The sequence below is a fragment of the Gekko japonicus genome, unplaced genomic scaffold (genome assembly GCF_001447785.1).
Source record: "Gekko japonicus isolate JY-2015 unplaced genomic scaffold, Gekko_japonicus_V1.1 scaffold319, whole genome shotgun sequence".
NCBI classification, from domain to species: Eukaryota; Metazoa; Chordata; class Lepidosauria; order Squamata; family Gekkonidae; genus Gekko; species Gekko japonicus.
In genome coordinates this window covers 1,026,554-1,046,911 of record NW_015160218.1, presented here as the reverse complement: position 1 = coordinate 1,046,911, position 20,358 = coordinate 1,026,554, and the positions used below count along the sequence as shown (strand labels likewise).

General features: G+C 46.2%; 1 protein-coding gene across 1 annotated transcript in view; it reads right to left on the bottom strand.

The window, feature by feature from the left end:
* Positions 1-3,732: 3,732 nt before the first annotated feature.
* The window catches only part of SEMA5B (semaphorin 5B), a 241,701-nt gene continuing 225,075 nt past the window's right edge, over positions 3,733-20,358 (bottom strand). Inside the window, exon 20 of the mRNA XM_015410841.1 lies at positions 3,733-3,888. Coding sequence (XP_015266327.1) covers positions 3,733-3,888 — 156 coding nt within the window. The remainder of the gene's footprint in view (positions 3,889-20,358) is intronic.

The window sequence follows — 20,358 nt, the reverse complement described above, 5'->3', positions numbered from 1 at the left end:
CGAAGAGAGAAAGTGCAACAGCCGTGCCGGCTCCTTGTCATCCGTGCTGTATGATCCTCACGTAACGAGAGAATGATTCAAAAGCAAAAGAGACACATACACAAAGATGGAAGTTTTGCATAGTCACGTGAACATGTGACAATTATGATTATAAACGGAAAGGTAAAAACCGACCCACATAGGAAAATCTACTCTTTCTAAAGAAACCAGGCGGCTGTCCATTCAGAAACAGAAAGGTGCATTATGGCTTTAAAAGCTGGAAAGATGTCAAGCCTATGGGGAATACAGGTCATTGCCTTTTAATAGAAGGGACTGGTGGCTCTCTTGTTTCTGGGAGTTCTGGCAGCAGACCAGACTGGTTACTACTTTCTCCCTTTGCCGCACAATTGCCGCTTCTGGATATAACCCCCCTCCAAGTTTCAATAACAGCCTTATAACGCATTGCAGAAGACTTCTCTTTTTAAAAAGCAACCACCAAAAGCCTCTCTGAGTGGGAGAAGGTTTCCAAGCGGGTCTCCTTTGTTTATGACGTCACCCACTGTAGCGATTGCACACAGATGTCCTACCAACAGCAATGCTGCCTCTTTATCAAACACCAGCACATCAGTTGGTTTCCTTTCTGAAAAGTCTGGCACAGCATCGATGCCACAACCAAATGCATCCCAATGACCTAGAGAGTAGCTGATCTGAGCCACTGAAGCGCTCCGGCAAGAGAAATTCCAGTCCGCCATATTCATGGGAAAGATGGCAACCGAAGCACTGAGCTACCTACCAGACCAGGGATACAAGCTTGTCATTCACCTGCCATACATTTGAGCACGCAAAAGTAAGTCGGCTCTTGGCTCCGCTTTAGAGAACTGCACTCTCGTGCAAGCTGGTTTAGTGGTAAACCTTCATGCATCCTCTCACACACCCCCTTTGCTTTGCTGCATATTGTTCTGTTTCAAGAACCAAAACCTTGGTTTGCAGTCACTCTGTCAGAGTGACTGCAAACCCAGGTTTTGGTTCTTGAAACAGAACAATCCTTCCCATTCAGTGCCTGGTAAGAAAGAATTGGGCTGGCCTGACTAATACATCCCTCCTAAACTGACTGGTGGCACTGCACTGTTGTTTTTTTTAATCTACATAATAAGAAAGAGAAATAAAGTCAAGCAACCTGCCTTATTGCATGGCAAAAACAAAATAAGCAAAAAGTAACTGAAAAAAATAATGAATAGAACAGTTAGGCCTCGTTCACGCAGCGAATTTGCCGCGGGAGAGCCACGACTGGATGGCGGATTTTTTCCGGGCGTGATCACACCACAACATCTGGCAAGTGGAGTGCACCCGTGGCCAACCCGTGGCATGCCGCTGAAAATGCACGATTAAAAATACCCCCTCAAAGGTACTAGTAAACGGTATGCCACGAGCTGCCTCCGGACTCTTTTGGTGTGATCGCGCCAGCGCGGCTTTTCCCTCCAGCCATCTTTGTTGCCGCGCACACGCTGAGGGCCGGAACCGTAGGTTGCCACCGACACGTCTGATCGCGTTATCGCGCGGCTAATTGCGGTGCCGCAAATAGCCATGCCCCCCCCCCCGTGTTTTTTAGCACGTGTGACCAGGGCCTTAGTTCATTTATTCATGGCTTCTGAGAACTGTTGCACAATTAATTAGTTTTGCAACCAGTGGAAACCCTCAACAATGCTTCATCGTTTCGCTGATCCAATGATTTCTTATGGAAGCGGGAACTCTGATGTGCGACTGCAGCAAGAATTAGAAAACAGATGCGCATGTGTATTCACTTTTTCCTCCAGCAAGATGAAGTTCTAGCACACATAACAATGCCCCTATGTGTGTATGTGGGGGGGGGGATTTGGATGCGTGTAGCAGCACAAGTTCTCAATCACTGTTGGCTTAAAAAATAAATGAGGAGATAGCATAGCTAATTCCAAAACAACCTAGCCCAGGCTTGCATCCAGACTACTTTAGTCACTGAAATGAGACATAATTTAGGCACCAATGTTTTATGACTCGTGTTTGTTGACGTCATCACTGGGTCTTCTTCCCATTCAGTTTGGCTCATGAACAGAACAGCTTACCAGTTCCCATTCCCTGCTGTACAAAGGAACTTGGATGCGCTACGTCTCTGCCACAGCTCAGACTATTCTCCCAAAAGGTGTTTTCGAAACAGCAGAAGCAATGAGCCTGTTACTGGCTGCTACACAGTAAGCTCAAATTTAAACAAAATGGCTTAGAGAACTATCAAGCTAGCAACTGCAGAGATGGTCACTGCTGAAAGAAGATGCAAAGGAGAAACCCCAAGCTCTGGCAGTGCTCTTCGTTCATGCACGGATTGGCTCACACTCTTTTTCACATGCTCTGTAAAGTGGCATTCTCTTAGCACCATGAGTTCATTAGAAATACATATATACATACACACCAAGGAATGCTGAATGACAGTGGCAAACTTGCTTATATAGCCAAACACACTGGATGAGATTGTCTATTAAAGCACGGGTGAGAGATAAGACTTCCTGCTGTGTCAGACAATCATCTTGCTGTAGACAAGGCTTCTGCACTGGTCTAACACAGTCACACACATACAAAGGATTACATTTCAAGGCTGGACTGACTTTTTAACAATGCTACAGACCCCAGGTTAACAACTGTAGCAGAATCACTTGTGGGTTTTTTTCTTGCTCAGATACTGTGGAATATTGACCATTGATGATGGTGCACATTTCATTTTCATGGAGCGCTGGCTGGAAGACACTGACTAGGAGAATCTGTAGCAGGATTTCTGGGTTAGGCTATATTATGGAGACATTCTTTAGAGACATACTGTGAACTCAAACTTTTTTTTTTGTTCAAGTGAATTAAAAATATATAAAAAATAAAATTGGCATTAGCACAAAAGCCTGGTGATGTCAACAGACAACAGGGCCACCAATATCGCAGTTCCTTAAGAGGCTACTAGAATCAAAGTCAGGAGGAACGGTTTCTTGCTCCGTAACAGGATATCCCATGGCTCTTTTTGCACTCTGGTCCCCCCCCCCCAAGTGGAATAAAGCCATATCTCATTTTACTGAAAAGCCATATTAATATCTTGTTACTTTTTACTCCAAATTATGACTGGAAATGCTTCAAGTGCTTCTTTTGCGAATGTCACTGGACTTTTTTTCACCATAGGTTGCATATATTGCTCCATGTCACTGGAAAGTTTGATGATGCAATGATCAACCCCAAAGCTGGAAAGCCAAAATCTTTTAGCATGATGTTCCATAAGGCCTGTCTTGTGGATAAAGTTCATGGTCCCATTAATCTGTAGGCAGACGAAGGGTGTGTATCAAAGCATTGGTGGTATTTTTTGTCCATAGATGTCCACTGAACTTCTGAGGAAGTGGTGGGTAGCCATGTACCATTTCGCACAAACTTAGCACATTGAGGTTGGTTCCTGGACAATGTTGGCACCCTCCAAAAAAGGCTAACTGCCGGCCATAAATATCCATAGCAGTAAGTGCTACCTCTAGCTGTGGACCTCTCAAAATTCCTAGGCAGGATAGTCCATCAACAGTGGGTCAACTTAAAGAGATGTGCTGCTCAAAAGTAAGCCCACTGATAAATGATAAAATAAAAGGCCCACTGTATAATATTTACATCTAGAGACTGGGCCAATATTTGGTCCATAAACTCAATTTTAAAAAATAAAAATCATATAGGAAGCCATACAGTTCTTGGAGATTCTGTCCATCATCAGCTGTTAGTAAAGGTCCTTCCCGGGGAGGCCTCAGGCCTGTAGTCATATTTATTCAGCGTACTGGGGTAATAGGTTGTTGTGTACACATTTGTCTGCTGCAAAGGGTAGAAGTTGGTCCTGTCATCTGGTATCAAATTGTTCTTGTTCAGTGTCTGTGAAAGAAAAACAAAGACAGAAACTGTCACATTTTGTCCCTTTTACTGATTTCATTTTCTAGCACCACTTTCTATTAGTACCTTCTCCACATCTGAGGGAATAAAATGTGCTTGGTGGCTCTGTGTGGAGTCATTCAATGGATGGGACCACAGCTTCTGTTGGCTCTGCCATTGCTTTGGGCGATCTGAGCCAAGCCACAAGGATACAGAAATGTCTCCAGAGGCCTACAGTCTCTTACCAAGATGACATGGTGTTGGTCAGCCATCAACAACTTTGTTAGTCATTACCGTGCAGCCATGCTGGGTCTCATGAGAAGTAATCAAACATACTGATTCCCCTTCCACTTGTTTAACTACTGCTCCCTCCCAGTAGCAACGTACCAAAGGGCATTTCTCTTCATTCTGGAAGAGCAGGTGCACATTTACCTGATCTCCATCTCCACTGGTAGATATCCAGGTTTGGACCCCCCCGATATTAAGTGTGTCACTTCTGAAAGCTACAGTATAAGTAACAAGGCATGGTCACATTTGAGGGCAAAAAAGTTTCTGAAGAAAGTTATCAACAAGTTACAAAGTAGTTGTGAATAGCGTGGATTAAAGATGAAAGTGAAATGCTGGTGTGCTTCTAATGGTCAGAACTTCAATATGGGATTTCCTCTTTTCTCTCTTGGGGTTTCATTGCTCCACACCAACTATACCACTGAACTGATATGTTTTCTCTCCCTCTCCTCCAAGTGTAAATGTCCACTGTCCACAACAGATATTCCACAGAAAGAGATGAAGACCCGGTTCAGGAAGTGCAGGCCACTGTAAAAGGTTTAGCTGTTGCCTGATAAAAGAAAGGGTGGGGAAAGACTTCCTAAAATAAGGCAGAATATATTTGAACCAACACTGACCAAATAACAAAGTATTTGTTTTCAGGGCAGAGAATGTGGATTCAAACTACTTCCGCCACATTTAGAATGCATGGCTGTCTTCACCTTCAATCAGACCTAGTCTCATTGAAAACACAGGCATGGGATTTAGTCTCGACTAAAGTTCGATGTATTTCAGGAAAATTTAGTTGAGATTAACCATTGTCCCATTGTTATCAGGTTCATGGAGAATACAGGTGATACGATGCATGACATTTTTAGTCCTCTTTCTTTCCCCAGAGAAGCATAGGATGGTGTACACAGTTCTCCCATCTTCATAACAGCTCCGTAAGATTAGGCTATGAGACCGTGGCTACCCAGGAAGTGATTACCCAGTGAGTTCCACAGCAGAGTGGGAATTAGAGCTTGCTAGGGTTGCAAGGTCCCCCTATGGAGCAGAGGTCCATCAGTGGATATTAGCCACAAGGTATAGATAGGGACTCTGGGGCAAGTGATGCTCTGTCATCTTGGTGCTTGGGGGGGGGGGTCAACAGTGGGATGGCTTCTAATGTCCTGGCCCCACTGGTGGACCTCCTGATGGCACTGGTATTTCTGGCCACTGTGTGATACAGAGTGTTGGACTGGATGGGCCTTTGGCCTGATCCAACATTGGCATCTCTTATGTTCTTATGTTCTAGAGGGCGGGAAAACCCCCGCTTGAGAGGCCCGTTCCCTGCCGGCCCGAATTGGGCCGCCGGGGTGAACCCCACTCCTAAAATGTGCAACGTGAAGACGCCAATCGGAGGGGACGTCATCACGTCGGGCACGTTACTGGGGGACGCTCTATCATTTGAGGGAAAACTCTATGGTTTACCCTCGAATGATTGTGGCCCCGCCCCCAATGTGCCCAATGCAATGACATCAAGAAGACTCCTGGGGAGGAATAGGACTCCCCCTGCTATTTTGTAAGTTCAGCTTGGCAACCCTAGAGCCTGCCCCTGTCTCACTCTTTACTCTGGCTCTACTATGCCATTCAAATCACTGGATTCAAAATGTTACCTCCAATGTGTAAAGTGCATAAATACATTTTGGCAGCCTCTGTATGGTCCTGGTTTCCCTGGGTCTTTGCTTTCTTACCACCTCCCTGTTTCTTCATGCATTACACAAAACAGCAATGTACCCACCTATGCTACAGGGAAATTGTACAAATTGATTTTTATGTTCCAACAGTCTGAAGGCAAAATTAGGCAAGGCATCGATGATGGCTTCTCTCCTTACATTTCCATTAATAAGAACTGGGGTGGGGGGGTGGAGACAGAGTTTTGAACCCATCTTTAACCACTGTGGAGTTGCTGTTTGTATTGGCGGTGCAGGTTCCCCATTGGGGCAAATAGCTCTGCAGGCAGGGGGTTAATTATATTGCAAAGCCATCACAGAAGGAAGCCTTGAATGGTGACTCCTCCAGCTCTGCAATCCCAACCCTCTCCACAAGGAGTGATTAATAGAAATGTAGTGAGATGGGCCACATCTGGGCAAATGTGCTGCTCTTGGCATCTCTTGTGTATGTGCATGTGCACATGTATGTGCATGTGTACGTGCACAAGGAGCCACATACTTTGGTCACCAAATGAGAAGGGAGCGCTCACTGGAGAAGACCCTGATGCTGGGAAAGACTGAAGGTCAAAGAAGACGGGGACGGCAAAGGATGAGATGTTGTCGAGGCTACGAACATGAAATTGAGCACGATGTAAGACAGGGGGGTCTGGTGTGAGGTGGTCCACAGGGTTGCAAAGAGTTGGACTCGACTGTACGACTGAACAGCAACAACAAATGAGATGGGATATCCTGTCATTCGTCTCCATTGTTTCATTTGGCTACGTACCCCCTTCGAGTGTAACCCCCCCACACCGGAAGCACACTTATTTTTCATTGGTGCTATTTTATGCAAGGCCAACATTGAACGACAACATAAAAGTACATCAAATCAGAAGCTGCCGGAGGGATGCATTTAGCATCGCAATCTAAAACTATACACAAGAGATGGCAAGAGCAGAGGAATGGTGCCCACAGCAGAAATAAGGAAGTGTATTTAAAAAAAAAAAAAAAAAATATCCAGCCATCAACTAGAAATAGAAAAGCTAGACCCCGCAGAAGGCCAAATCCAACAGGGAAGCACATGCTTGGGACCCAAGTATGAAAGTTTTTCCAAAGGGAAAATGATTGAAGCCCACGGCATGCAAATGACTGCTGAAATGAACTGCAGAGGTGCCTCACACCGTAAAGGAAAGAAAGCTGGGAATGAGGCACTTAACAAATAAAATTAACCATTAATCACAAAGAATAGCAAATAATTGATATATCACAATCCAACAGGTAAGTATAGCATACAACAGGTCAATATAATACAAGATACAGTCTCTGATTTTGACGAGGTGTCTCACGCCGCCATGGGGAGAAGGTGGAGGAGGAGGAGGAGAGAGAGTAGACAGTCAGAGAAGTATTAGCCTGCCACACAGAAGAAAATGGATGACAAGCCCACTGAATTCTTCACAAGCGTCTGAATATGCCAGACGTGGGGTTCTTCCTGGGCAAAATGGATTTCTCCCACCACAACACTGTCTGAGTAAAAGTTTAGGTATGACTGCACTACCTCCAGGCCCAAACATTTCAGAACTGTTCCTAATTAGCAGTTACAAACCCACAGTTCTCATCCTCCTCAGACTTCAATACATGCAAATTGCAGGATATCCTATAAAACCCTCAAATCCATTAGACTCCGTGTTTCATTAGCAAGGCTTGCATGTGCAACTCCCCTCTCTCCTTTACTGCACAGTGATAACTCTTAATTAAAAGAGAATTCAACAACTGTTCCTTTGCTTCCTTGCATTCTGAAAGGGCCCGATCTCTTTGCTGAATCCTGTATAAACACATTTTTCAAAATCTCATGCAGTCAGGCAAAAGACGAACTTTCTTAGCTAGAGGCAAAGTCACGGAGAAAGCAGGATCCGTATGCAAACACCTTTATGTTCTCTGACAAATATATGATTTGGCTTGTTGTTATCAAACATATCTTAGGCATCCAGGCATAGGACACTGGTATGATTATTTTGTAGCAGGGCAATCTGAATCTGAAGAAATGTCTCCGGCAATATTTAAAACTGTTTTACATCCTGTTCCTAAAAATATTATTTGGAAGTAGGTGGTAATCTCTATGGAACGTACTTAGACAGAAGATTATGATTCATACTCCAGTCCGGAGTCCCATGTATGTTCCAGTGTACTTATGAGGCTCTTGTGTACCTGGGCTACCCCTTTAATGTCAATGAAGGGATAAGATCAACATATAAAGCTTGGCTTTAGAAATTAAAATAGATAGGGAACCCATTGTGAACAGAGATATGTCATACCCTCGACACTGGAATTAAGATGCCGCATACAGATACGTCGATTGAGGTATTACATTGGCTTCCTTAAATGTTTGAGTTTTATCCGCAGGGTTCTTTGTTTTTTTCCCCAGAAGGTATGCCTGCATGGCCACTTGACATTTTAAATTACACCCTCCTCTCTATCCATGCACATCTTGGACACTATCAGGGTAGACTATCATTTGAAGAATGGTCTATTTTTCACATGTAGTTTGGGTTTCAATTTGTAAACATGTAAGGAAGAAGATCTGCTTCTGAAGATATAAGAACAGTGGCCTGGTTGGGGGGGGGGGATGTTTTTCTTGTTATTAGTAAAGATCTGTCATGCTTATTTCCCATATCTATCCATCTTCAGCTCTCCAATGCTAGTTCAGCAAATTACTTTCTGTCCCAAACCCCACTACTTAATAGAAGGGCTGTACAAGTACACACTTTTCTCTCTCCTTTAGAAGATTTCCTTTACTACAGGATAGTTGCATACAATGTTCCCTCTAAGCTGTGGAGTCTTGTGAGCAAAAGTTCTGCTTTGTGAGTTACTGGCATTAAAGTTGTGAGCGAGCGATTTGGCTACTGCATAAATTAGTTTGCTCTGGAGCAGTCCTTCCTGAGCTAAGAGAAAAATGTATGAGAGCCAGAGGCTAAAAAAACTGTGAGCTAGCTCACACTAACTCAGCTTAGAGGGAACACTGGTTGCATATGAGTAGCAAGTATCTGCAGCACAAACTCATATGTGCTAAAAATTAGTGTGGCACGTTTGGACACATCCAGAAGAATGAACAATGAAGGAAAGCACGACTGTGAAGTCTTCATTTAACCTTAAATAACTGCACTCTCTCAATATATTTATTATGGGTTGGATCCAATTATCCTCAAGCAGAGTTCCATTCAAAGAATGCAACCTTCTCTCCTACTATAGCTTACCACGTCTCTTGACAAAGGACTTCCTTTAGGGTTTGTGGGACTAGGGGAAACGCTGGATGAATTGCGGAGGTCTCTTTTGCTGGTCGAAAACAACCACAGAATCCAAGACTATATCCTTCATGGAGTTCTTCTCAAACGTAATCATTGGCTCCACAGTTGTAAAGCGCTCCCAGACCATTCAGTGGGTCCTTACAATGTAGTATTTCTTCATATCAGGTGTTCTGAGGAATTGGTTTATAAAATGCTCAGTGCTGCACAGGAGACTGTTAAATATGTAAGATCAGAGACAGACAACCGCTTCATAGCAAACGTTGTTTATTTATGCTGAAATGTCCAGTTCTGCTAGTGTCATCTCGGGTCAAAGAAATTGTACACATTTCTGAAGCACTACAGGAACATGCAAAACGTGTTTTAAGGCAGTCGATGCATAGGGGGGGAAATGAGTGCCACATATCATTATGAAACATGAACATGTAGAACTGTGTTATATTAAGTCAGACTCTTGATCCATCTAGGTTAGTATTGTCTGTCACCCATAGTCAGATGCAATGTTCCCTCTAAGCTGTGGAGTCCTGTGAGCAAAAATTATACTTTGTGAGCTCCAGGCATTAAAGTTGTGAGCGAGCGATTTGGCTACTGCATAAATTAATTTGCTCTGGAACCATCCTTCCTGAGTAGGCTTGCCAAATGTTTTTTACCTGGCGGCGGGGGGCTCCTGCCTGGCGTCCTGAGTGCGTGCGTGAGAAGCGCACGTGCGCCGCCCGGATGTAACGTCATGATGCCAGGCACGCTGGGGGCGGGGCCACAGCCATTTGAGGGGAAAACATAGAGTTTCCCCCTCAAATGGCTGTGGCCCCGCCCCCAGCGGGCCCAGTGTCATGACGTCACATCCGGGTGACGTGCACGCGGGGGTGGGGTTCCCCCGGGGCCTGATTCCGCGGGGGCGGAAATCGGGCCTCCAAAGCGGGGGGGGAATCCACCCCCTGGGGGGACTTGGCAACCCTATTCCTGAGCCAAGACAAAAATGTGTGAGCCAGAGGCTAAAAAACTGTGAGCTGGCTCACACTAACTCAGCTTAGAGGGAACACTGGTCAGACGTCATCCAGAATCTTCAGCAGGGAAGGGGCTTCTCTAGCAATGGCTGCCTGATATCCTTCAAGTGGAGATGCTAGAGGTCAGACTTGGGGCCTTACACATGCAAACTACGAACTGTACCGCAGAGCCAATACTCAGTACTAATATCCCCAGTACTCTGAAAAACTATGATCTACATGCAGCCAGAAGGGCTAACACTGAAGCCATGTGCTGTGCTTTGAGTTTGCTGACGGTCACCACAGGTTCTCTTCTGCCTATTGCAGCACAGCATCCTGCGAAGATGCTGAGCCGGTGAATAGCTGCTAATGTTCCACATAAACTTGACAGAGACAAACACTCAAAGCCTTAAGTGGCAGCATCCGCTGATCTTAAATAAGAAGCATGTGACTAGCCCGACTGGGTCGCTGCTGCCATAAGGTAATGACACCTCTGTGAGAGATACATCAGTGCTCCTGCCAGTGTAATCTTCACGGCATGAGAGCCACGCCCCCTAGCATGGCTGACTGCTCAATTTGACTCGGCCCAATGAATTAAAGAGGGTCAGGGGAAGACACTAACAGCTTTCAACTAAGCTGTGCTGCTAAAGCCTTTTTGTTCCTCCTCAGCGGGCTTTCTTGCTTTCCTTTCTTAGCAGGCCTTATGTAAATTCAGCATCCCTTAAAGTGATATTTAAAGCTGTGGGGATGATACAGCGAAAAGAATGCTGCTCCCCCACCTCACTCCCTTAGAACAACCTTACCCTCGTATTTCCTTTTCATGCTCTCCTGCTCCTCCAAAACATGCATTGCGACTCAAGTGGTAAACATTCTTAAATGCCGTTTTGTATAAAGTTAAAAATAAATAAATCATTCTTATACATGAAATTCACCAATGTTTCAATCTGACTATTTTAAAGGTGTGGGGGGTGATCTATGAAGTGGCGGATTGCTACTCTAACTGATTTTCTCAACTAAGGCTGCAATCCTCAACACGCTTACAAGGAAGTGAGCCCCACTGAACTCAATAGGATTTACTCCTGAGTAGACATGCTTATGATCAGGGGTCATTTCGTAGAAAAAGAGGTGCAGGACCTCATTACCATAACTCATTAGCATGACTTATTTGCATATGCCACACCCCCTGACATCACCGGACGTGTGTCAGAAGGCAACACCCACCGCTCAGGCTCCACTGGACTCTTTTGGATTGCTAGCTATTGGGGGAGGGGGGACATGCAGCTCTGCCCTCGCAGAGGAGGGAGAGCTTGTACCTGAATAAAACTTGGTCTTAAAGGTGCCACTGGACTCTTTTGGACCGGGAGGGCTCTGCAACTTACCTGGCTGCTTCTTGTTCTGACTGAGGGCTGCTGGGAGCAGGGGGTGGGGTTTGTTGCATGTGCCCGCCCCCTGGGCTCTTTACTGCTGGAGCGCCGCTCCTGTGTGCTCCTGCAGGAAATGACCCCTGCTTATGACTAAATTGACACTCTGTTTTCTGTCTGTCCCCTTCTTTCAAAACCACATAATACATCAAAGAAAAAAAAAGGTTTCCGCATTTTGAGAACTCTGCTGAAGTTGATCAACTTCTGATTAATGACTCAGCTGGATACAACTACTGGCTCGAATGAATACCGAAGGGTCACCAACACAGAAGAGAAGGTCGTGCTTGCAGACATATCACTGCTTTTGCCATGCCACACATGGGGATAGAAGAGCAGGAAAGGGAGAAAGCCAGTGAAATTGAACAAGCAGCATAGCAAATTAAAAGATAGGGGATTGCCATCTCCTGCTTTCCAAGAGACAGCACGACAATTATCTACAAGCACATTTCTGGCCTAGCCCCACACTCCCTCCTGAGGGTGGAAAGTATGTTTTGCTATCTCTGCCTCGGCAAAAATAGAATTTTAAAAGTAGGTGTTATTTTCAGTAGCAGTAAAAGTGACCATCCACAAGGGAGCAAGGCGTTAATGCTTTGGAACATCACATCTCCTTTCTACTTTCATTTCTCATTCCACAGTTGGAAAGTGCACAGATTTTCCCTAAGATTACCATTTAATCCAAAAATATTAGGGGGGGGGGAGAGAAGAGGCTCTGTGCCCCCATCTCCAACACTGCAATACAGCAAAGTATCTTGGATGACTGAGGTACCACACATCATATTACCCAATATCCCTTTTGCCAACCGTACTGCACTCAGCTGATGAAGAAGAAGAGAAGGAGACTGCATTCATACCCCGCCCTTCACTACCCAAAGGAGTCTCAGAGTGGTTCACAACCTCCTTTCCCTTCCCCTCCCCACAACAGACACCCTTGTGAGGAAGGTGGGGCTGAGAGAGCTCTCTTGAGAACTGCTCATGAGAGAACAGCTCTGAAACAACTTGAAACTGACCCAAGGTCACAGCAGCAGCTGTGTGTGGAGCAGTGGGGAATCTAACCCGGTTTCCCCAGAGTAGAGTCCGCACTCCTAACCACTACACCAAACGGGCTCTCTAACTAAGATTCACATTGTTGACAGAATGACAGTTATACTGTGGAGATGTCAATGTCCTTCCTAAGCCTGATAGCCACAGGCGAACATTTTCGCATGGCTGAAAGCCACAAGCCCAGACCATGCGCAAAGCTCCCCTTGGCAATGTTCCCGCCAAGCTGTAGAGCCTGGTGAGCAAAAATTCTATTTTGTGAGCTGCTGGCGTTAAAGCTGTGAGTAAGTGATTTGGCTGCTGCATAAATTAGTTTGCTCTGGAGCTATCTTTCCTGAGTTAAAACAAAAATTTGTGCGCTGGAGGCTAAAAAGCCGTGAGCTAGCTCACACTAACTCAGCTTAGAGGGAACACTGCCCCTTGGCTACCTCCTCTCCAGTTCAGTCCCTCCTCTCCAATTCACTGTTGCCTTCCCAATCACTAGGGGCTAGTAAAATGGGGCCAGTCTGTTATAGCAAGCTGCGTGTTGACTTTGACGTGGGCGACTTCAGTTCAAACCTGTGCTCAGCTATCAGTCTCACTGGGTGTCCTTGGGCCGATCACTTCCCTCTTTTCCTAACCCGGCTCACAGTTCTTCGTAAGGATAAAAGTAAGGGAAGGCACCACACATGGCAATACATGCTCTGATGATAACTCTTCCCGTTTCCAGCATGTTCCAGTTTTTCCTTTCTTCTTTCTCTTCCAATCCTGCCTGCCTAGGATCTGGGCTATTTTTTTTTTTTTGAATGCACAGGAATAGAGTTCTGGCTGGCTACAGACTTGGCCATGCCCACTACAGCCAGAACCTCTGCGTGCGTGGCTACACAGGGAAGGCCTGGAGAGCGACGCACACACCCCGGCGACTCTGAGGCGGGCGGGCCAGGGGGGCCCCTGGAAGGATCGGGGAGGCAGCCACGGGGTGCCCGGGCAAGCCAAGGGAAGGCATGGGGGTGTGGCCTAATAGGCCATGAGCTGTGCTGTCACGGGTGTGGCCTATTATGCTAATGAGTTCCTGCTGGGCTTTTTCTGTCATGCCTGTCCCTGACCCGGCACCTGGGAGCCTGGAAAATGACCTTTAACACCTTTAACAACCTCTGAAGCACAAGAGTCCTCATCAAACCTAAGTGCCGGGGAGGATGAACACCAAACTACAGGACAGCTGGCACCTGAAGCTGATCAGGCAATACCTGGCCCTAGCAGCTCGCCACCCGACTCGCCACCACCTGTGGACCGGCTGAGAAACCAGAGACGCCGGGATCTGGCAATCAGGCGCAAGGAGGCATGCTTGCGTGGACGACGATCATTAAGCCCTGATTACTGACAGAAGCAAGGACTTCGCAAAGGAATGTTAACAAGATAACGAGCCAGCACACTATTCGAAGAGACCGCTGGCTGCAAGCAAACTGTGCTGGCAACCTCGTCCGTGGACCAGACGCTTTGCACCTCTCGCTCTGTGTTGGCTCTTGACTGATCTCTAGGTTCCTGAATCCGGTCCGTGTTTTGGCGATCCCTCTGGCTCCTGATCCCCGGCTATGCTTCTTGACTACGATACTGGACTCTGACTATTGGTAACGTTGACGACGGCTTGGCTCTGTGTGTTTGGAACTGTTTGCTTGGACTCTAGTTGCTCCCTCTGGCTGACTCTTGGACTCGCCTTTTGACTCTCCCTCTTTGCCCGGCTCCCTGGCTCTGTCATGACATTTTCTACAAAAAAAGCCCTGCTTAGGATCCTGACATTCCCCTTTACTTGCAGACTGCACTCCTCTGGCTTCAGAGATCTCCATCTCTCCCACAGCTCCCAAGAAAGAACAAGCTCCCATCCAGAACCACCTCCTTCTGAAACTGCCTGGGTCCCACGCACGGGATTCAGATTGCTTTGGCCACCCTTGCTGTCCTACTAGAGAGAAAGCCATCTTTTGTTTTTGTCTCCTATGAGATTCAACAAACAGAAACAGTAATTGCAGGAGTGCAATTTCATTCACAGGTATTCAACATTTTGGGGGACGCAGGGCTCTTTTTATAGCAGGTACTCCTTCGCATATTAGGCGACACACCCCTAATGTAGCCGATCCTCCAAGAGCTTACAGTAGCCCTTGTAAGAAAAGCTCCGTACGCTCTTGGAGGATTGGCTACATGAGGGGCGTGTCGCCTAATATGCAAAGGAGTACCTGCTACAGGTGTGGCTTTACAGAGATGTGTCTTGCGCCTAATCCTTTCTAAAAGCTGTAGTGGTTGTTATCAGCAAGTTCTCTAAACCAAATCATAAAGAAGTACTTTTACACAGTCTTTCAGGGTAGCCTATACATATTCCAGATTTGGAGATTTTCTAAAGTACATGTATGTATGTATGTATGTATGTATGTATGTATGTATGTATGTATTCACGGAGCTTCAGGCAATGCACATGGGATTCCCAGGAGGTCTTCCAGATCCAACCTGCTTAGCTTCAGCAAGATGGCTGGATCGTGTGCCCCGGGATCTTGGCCAGCCAAGTGATTTTTCAACTCCCTTCCTGCTCATTCCTGATATGGAGTTGGATGCAATGGAGTCCTGGCATGAGCTGAAGACACGTCTGCTCCTGCAGGCAAGGTGGGCGGGTACCTGTGTGCCTCACCCTCACCCTTTATCTGCAGCTTCCGGCCCCACATCCCACTCTGTTCTAGTCCTCTACTACCACAAGATGCTGGGGGGGGGGGGCAACCAAGGACTACAGCAGTAAGGTGCAGAGGGGATGGAATTGGGAACATCTCAGCCAGCTGACTAAACCTTTGGCTTAACACAACATGGCTTATCTCTTGTTTAGTTTGACTGGGGAGCTCTTGAGCGGTATATTTTTTGTTTAATCTGTATTGTTTATGTGTATTTCGTAAGCTGCTCTAAGGCCACAGTATGGGAAAAACAGGATAAAACTATATAAATTAACTAAATAAATAAGAAGGTGGTAAGGAAGCCTCATTCCACAAATACAAGTCTGTTATGGTATGCCTTTTTGCACTTGATGCACATGTAGCTTGCCTTTTCAATGAGTTATCCATGGCCTTGAGATCTTCTCCTGGATTGTCAAGCTGTTTTAGACCTAATTAGTGTTTGTGTGAAATCAGGATTTGTGTGTGTGCGTGTGTGTGTGTGCATCTAATCTGCCATTTAATTGTCCATTCAAAGAATATATTACCTACAACTGGCTAAAAGGCAGGAAGCAAAAGACAGGTAAATGGAGAGAACTAAGCAGCAGCATCCCCTAAGGACCTATATTGGGTCCAGTGCTATTTCATTTATGCTTAAATGATCTGCTATGTATGGCTGTCTGGTAAGACTGCAAAACTTGTGGATGAACCACTATTATTCAAAGCAACGACAATACTGACAAGGAAACTGAGTGATATCACAATAATTCCAGAACAGTCTTAACCTGTTGCAACCAGGGGTCATTTCCTGCAGGAGTGCACAGGAGTGGAGCTCCGGGAGTAAAGAGCCCAGGGGGTGGGCACATGCAACAAGCCCCATCCCCTGCTCCCAGCAGCCCTCAGTCAGAGGAAGAAGCAGCCAGGTAAATTGCAGAGTTCCCCCCACCCCAGCCCCCCGGCCCAAAACAGTCCAGTGGCACCTTTAAGACCAAGTTTTATTCAGGTACAAGCTCTCCCTCCTCTGCCAGGACAGATCTGCACATCCCCCCCCCCCACAACAGCTAGCAATCCAAAACAGTCCAGTGGAGCCTGAGCGGTGGGTGTTGCCTTCTGACACACTTCCAGTGATGTCAGGGTGTGTGGCATATGCAGATAAGCTATGCTAATAAGCTCCTGAACCTCTTTTTCTACTAAATGACCCCTGGTTGCAACCAAACCCAGCCAGCTGCCTGGTGGCACCTTAAAGACAAAAGCATACGCTCATCAGCGGAAGCAGGCTCTCAGTCCCACTAGAGTTTATGCCATAACCAGATCTGTCAGTCTTCAGCAGGGTAAACAAGAATCAATGTAAGTAATGCACACTGTCAAAAAATAATACTCTAACTTTCCTTGCACTTATAATGGCAACTAAAACTGGCTGCAGCTAACCATGAAAGAGATCTTAGGGGTCCTCGTGAACAAATAAAAACAGAAAGGGCAACTGGAGTGCAGTAGCAGAGGAAATGCAGATTCCATGGTGGGGACAATTTAAAGAAGGGATTGAGAAGTGGCAGGATCGTAATGCCTTTATGCCAATCAATGGTGCAGTTCCATTTGAAATACTGTGTATTGTTCCGCTCATCACTCGCTCAGTTAGAACATTGTTATTGGGAATATGTTTAGGTGAAATATCAGGGAAGTAGAATGCTGGAGCACCTGAGGAAAACTCTTTAGCTTAGGCAAAGAATGGCGAGGTGGGGAGGGGACTCCTTTTCTTCCACACTGTGGAGAGACCTAGCTGGTGTTCTTTACAATCTGCACGGGATTTTGCGATCCTGAACGCCTCGGTGCAGAATTCCCAGACATCTAGATGCAATGCCCAACCACGGAATCACGAAATTGGACATGAGATTTCTTCGCATTTATATTTTTCCTCAGTCACAAAATCCTGCTCCCGTTCAGCTGACTTCATAAGAAGAGTCACTTGGTCAGCCACGCGCACGGGGAAGGTGTGCTTGGTTGCCAGGTTTACTGGCCAGAGTGTGGGGCATTTGGGCCTCCTGGACTTCTCCCCTGCTAAACTCATGAGCTAAAACGCCAGGTGCTGATGCTTTATGCTATTAAAATGCAAACAACCTGGCTGAGCTGGGAATGATGCAAGAACCTGTGCTATAACGCACAGTGTAAACAACTTGTAATACAATATGTATCTGTGTTGAACAGAATACAACGCTGTCAAAGCAACCAAGAAACTGTCGCTAATTAATGAAACATGAATCACTTAATAGAGGACCTGAAAAATTCCCTCTCACTCTTGGCTAAAAGATCTGACAACAGAACCCAGAACATAATTGACAAAAGGGAAGGGCAGGAGGGAGAAAGAGGAACAAAATCAGAAAAAAAAATCCCTCTCTTAATCATCAGTACGCTGCCATGTTATTGTCAGTGAAATAATCAATGGGCTTGTGCCATCAATAATATTTACATCTCATCTGCATTAATATTCAGATGTACTTGAATGTCCGAGTCACCCTCACGCACATGCCGTCTCACTGTCATTAAATCATCCTTAATTTGAAATATGCTACAGTTAAAAAGCACGGGCAAGCTATTCAATTAACTGCGGGCTTCTGAGCAGAGAAGTTGCAGAAGCAAAAACTAGAAATAAAGATGACTGTAGAAATCTCCCTGGCATCATGGATCCAGAGAAGACTTTTAGGCACATTCGGGGACTTGTGCATGCCCCTCTAGTGTGGTGCAGCGGCTATAGAACGCCAGTCTAAGATCTAGGAGATTCAGGTTCAAGTCCCTGCTTATCGTGAAGCTTACTACATAAGAACATAAGAGACGCCAATGTTGGATCAGGCCAAAGGCCCATCCAGTCCAACACTCTGTCACACAGTGGCCAAAGATACCAGGTGCCATCAGGAGGTCCACCAGTGAGACCAGGACACTAGAAGCCCTCCCACTGTTACATAAGAACATAAGAGAAGCCAATGTTGGATCAAGCCAATGGCACATCCAGTCCAACACTCTGTATCACACAGTGGCCAAAGATACCAGGTGCCATCAGGAGGTCCACCAGTGGGACCAGGACATTAGAAGCCCTCCCACGGTTACATAAGAACATAAGAGACGCCAATGTTGGATCAAGCCAATGGCCCATCCAGTCCAACACTCTGTCACACAGTGGCCAAAGATACCAGGTGCCATCAGGAGGTCCACCAGTGGGACCAGGACATTAGAAGCCCTCCCACTGTTACATAAGAACATAAGAGACGCCAATGTTGGATCAGGCCAGTGGCCCATCCAGTCCAACACTCTGTCACACAGTGGCCAGAAATACCAGGTGTCCTCAGGAGGTCCACCAGTGGGGCCAGGACACTAGAAGCCCTCCCACTGTTACATAAGAACATAAGAGAAGCCAATGTTGGATCAGGCCAGTGGCCCATCCAGTCCAACACTCTGTCACACAGTGGCCAACAATACCAGGTGCCATCAGGAGGTCCACCAGTGGGGCCAGGACACTAGGAGCCCTCCCACTGTTTCCTCCCCCCAGGCGCCAAGGTTACTGGGTGACCTTGAGCCAGTTACACATTTCCAGCTCAACCTACCTCACAGAACTGTTGGGAGGCTAAAGCAGAGGAATATGTATACTACTCTGAGCAACTAGAAGGAATGTATATATTATACATAGAAGCATGTCAATGGGGTCGTAAAAGGCAATTGTGAATTCAAGCTGAGTATGTTTGCAGAAGTCCATCAGTGGCTATTAGCCACACGGTGTAGATAGGAACTCTCAGGTTGGGGCAAGTGATGCTCTGTATTCTTGGTGCTTGGGGGGGGGCAACGGTGGGAGGGCTTCTAGTGTTCTGGCCCCACTGCTGGACCTCCTGATGGCACCTGGGATTTTTGGCCACTGTGTGATACAATGTTGGACTAGATGGGCCTTTGGCCTGATCCAACATTGGCTTCTCTTGGGTTCTTATGCTTCTATATATTACGAATCCAGGCAAGTGTCTCAACCATCTTCAAGAGGTACTAACAACCTTTCGTATAAACTCCGCTTAAAAATCAACAACAACAAGTAATCGATTCTGCCTATCAACACCGAGCCTGTAATTTTATCTCAGCAAGACCTTTGACTAACACTGGTCGGAAACATTACTACCATATCTTGGCATTCACATAACACCAAACTTGAAGGACATAATGAAACTAAATCACCACAAGAAATTTCAAGAAATATGAGCACATCTACAGAAATGGAATAAATTGTCTCTCTCCTGGAACGACAGGTTCCATCTAGTCAAATCCTTCATCCTTCCTAAATTGATATTCCTCTTTCAGGCCATCTCAATAAGATTACCTCTGGAGGCCCTACACCAATGGCAAACCACACTTAATAAGTTCCTGTGGCAACACAAATACCCTAGGATCAACTCTGCCACACTGCATTGGAGCTATAAACAAGGTGGATTGAGTTATCCAGATATCATAGCATTTCACAATGCCTCCCTTTTGGCAATAGTGGTTAAAATGCTGAGAAGAAAACCGAGTTGACTGGATTAAAGCCTACCTTCCAACCCTCCATCCCATGACCATCCAAGGGGTAATATGGAACAAGCCATTAGCCTGCCCATCTGCAATCAATCAACTGATCTTTCTCTCAGACATCCTTAAAACATGGGACTCCTTATGACACAAATTGCTTCCACTGCTCTCCCACTTTACCACATTCTTACATCAAGTTTGGTTCCTTCTAGGAAAATACCCAGGTGTGACATCCATCTAGATCGGGGTGTCAAACATGCAACCCGGGGGGCTGGATCAGGTCCCCAAAGGACTTCTATGAGGCCCACAAGGGACTGGCTGTCTCCTGCTTCTTCCTCCAGTTCTGTTGCTGCTGCTGCTGCATTGTAGCTTGCTTTCCCAGACTCTCTCAATCACTCAGGAGAGATAGACAAACTTCTATTCCCTGCACTGGCTGAGGCTCCTTCCCCTCCCTGTCCCAGGGGGAGGGAGGGAAGGAGCCAGAGCTTGCTTCCTGGCCAGGCTGCCTCGATCACATAGGAGACAAGCCTTTCTTCCCCTCCATTGACTGAGTTTCCTCTCAGGAGCGAGGGAATGAGGAA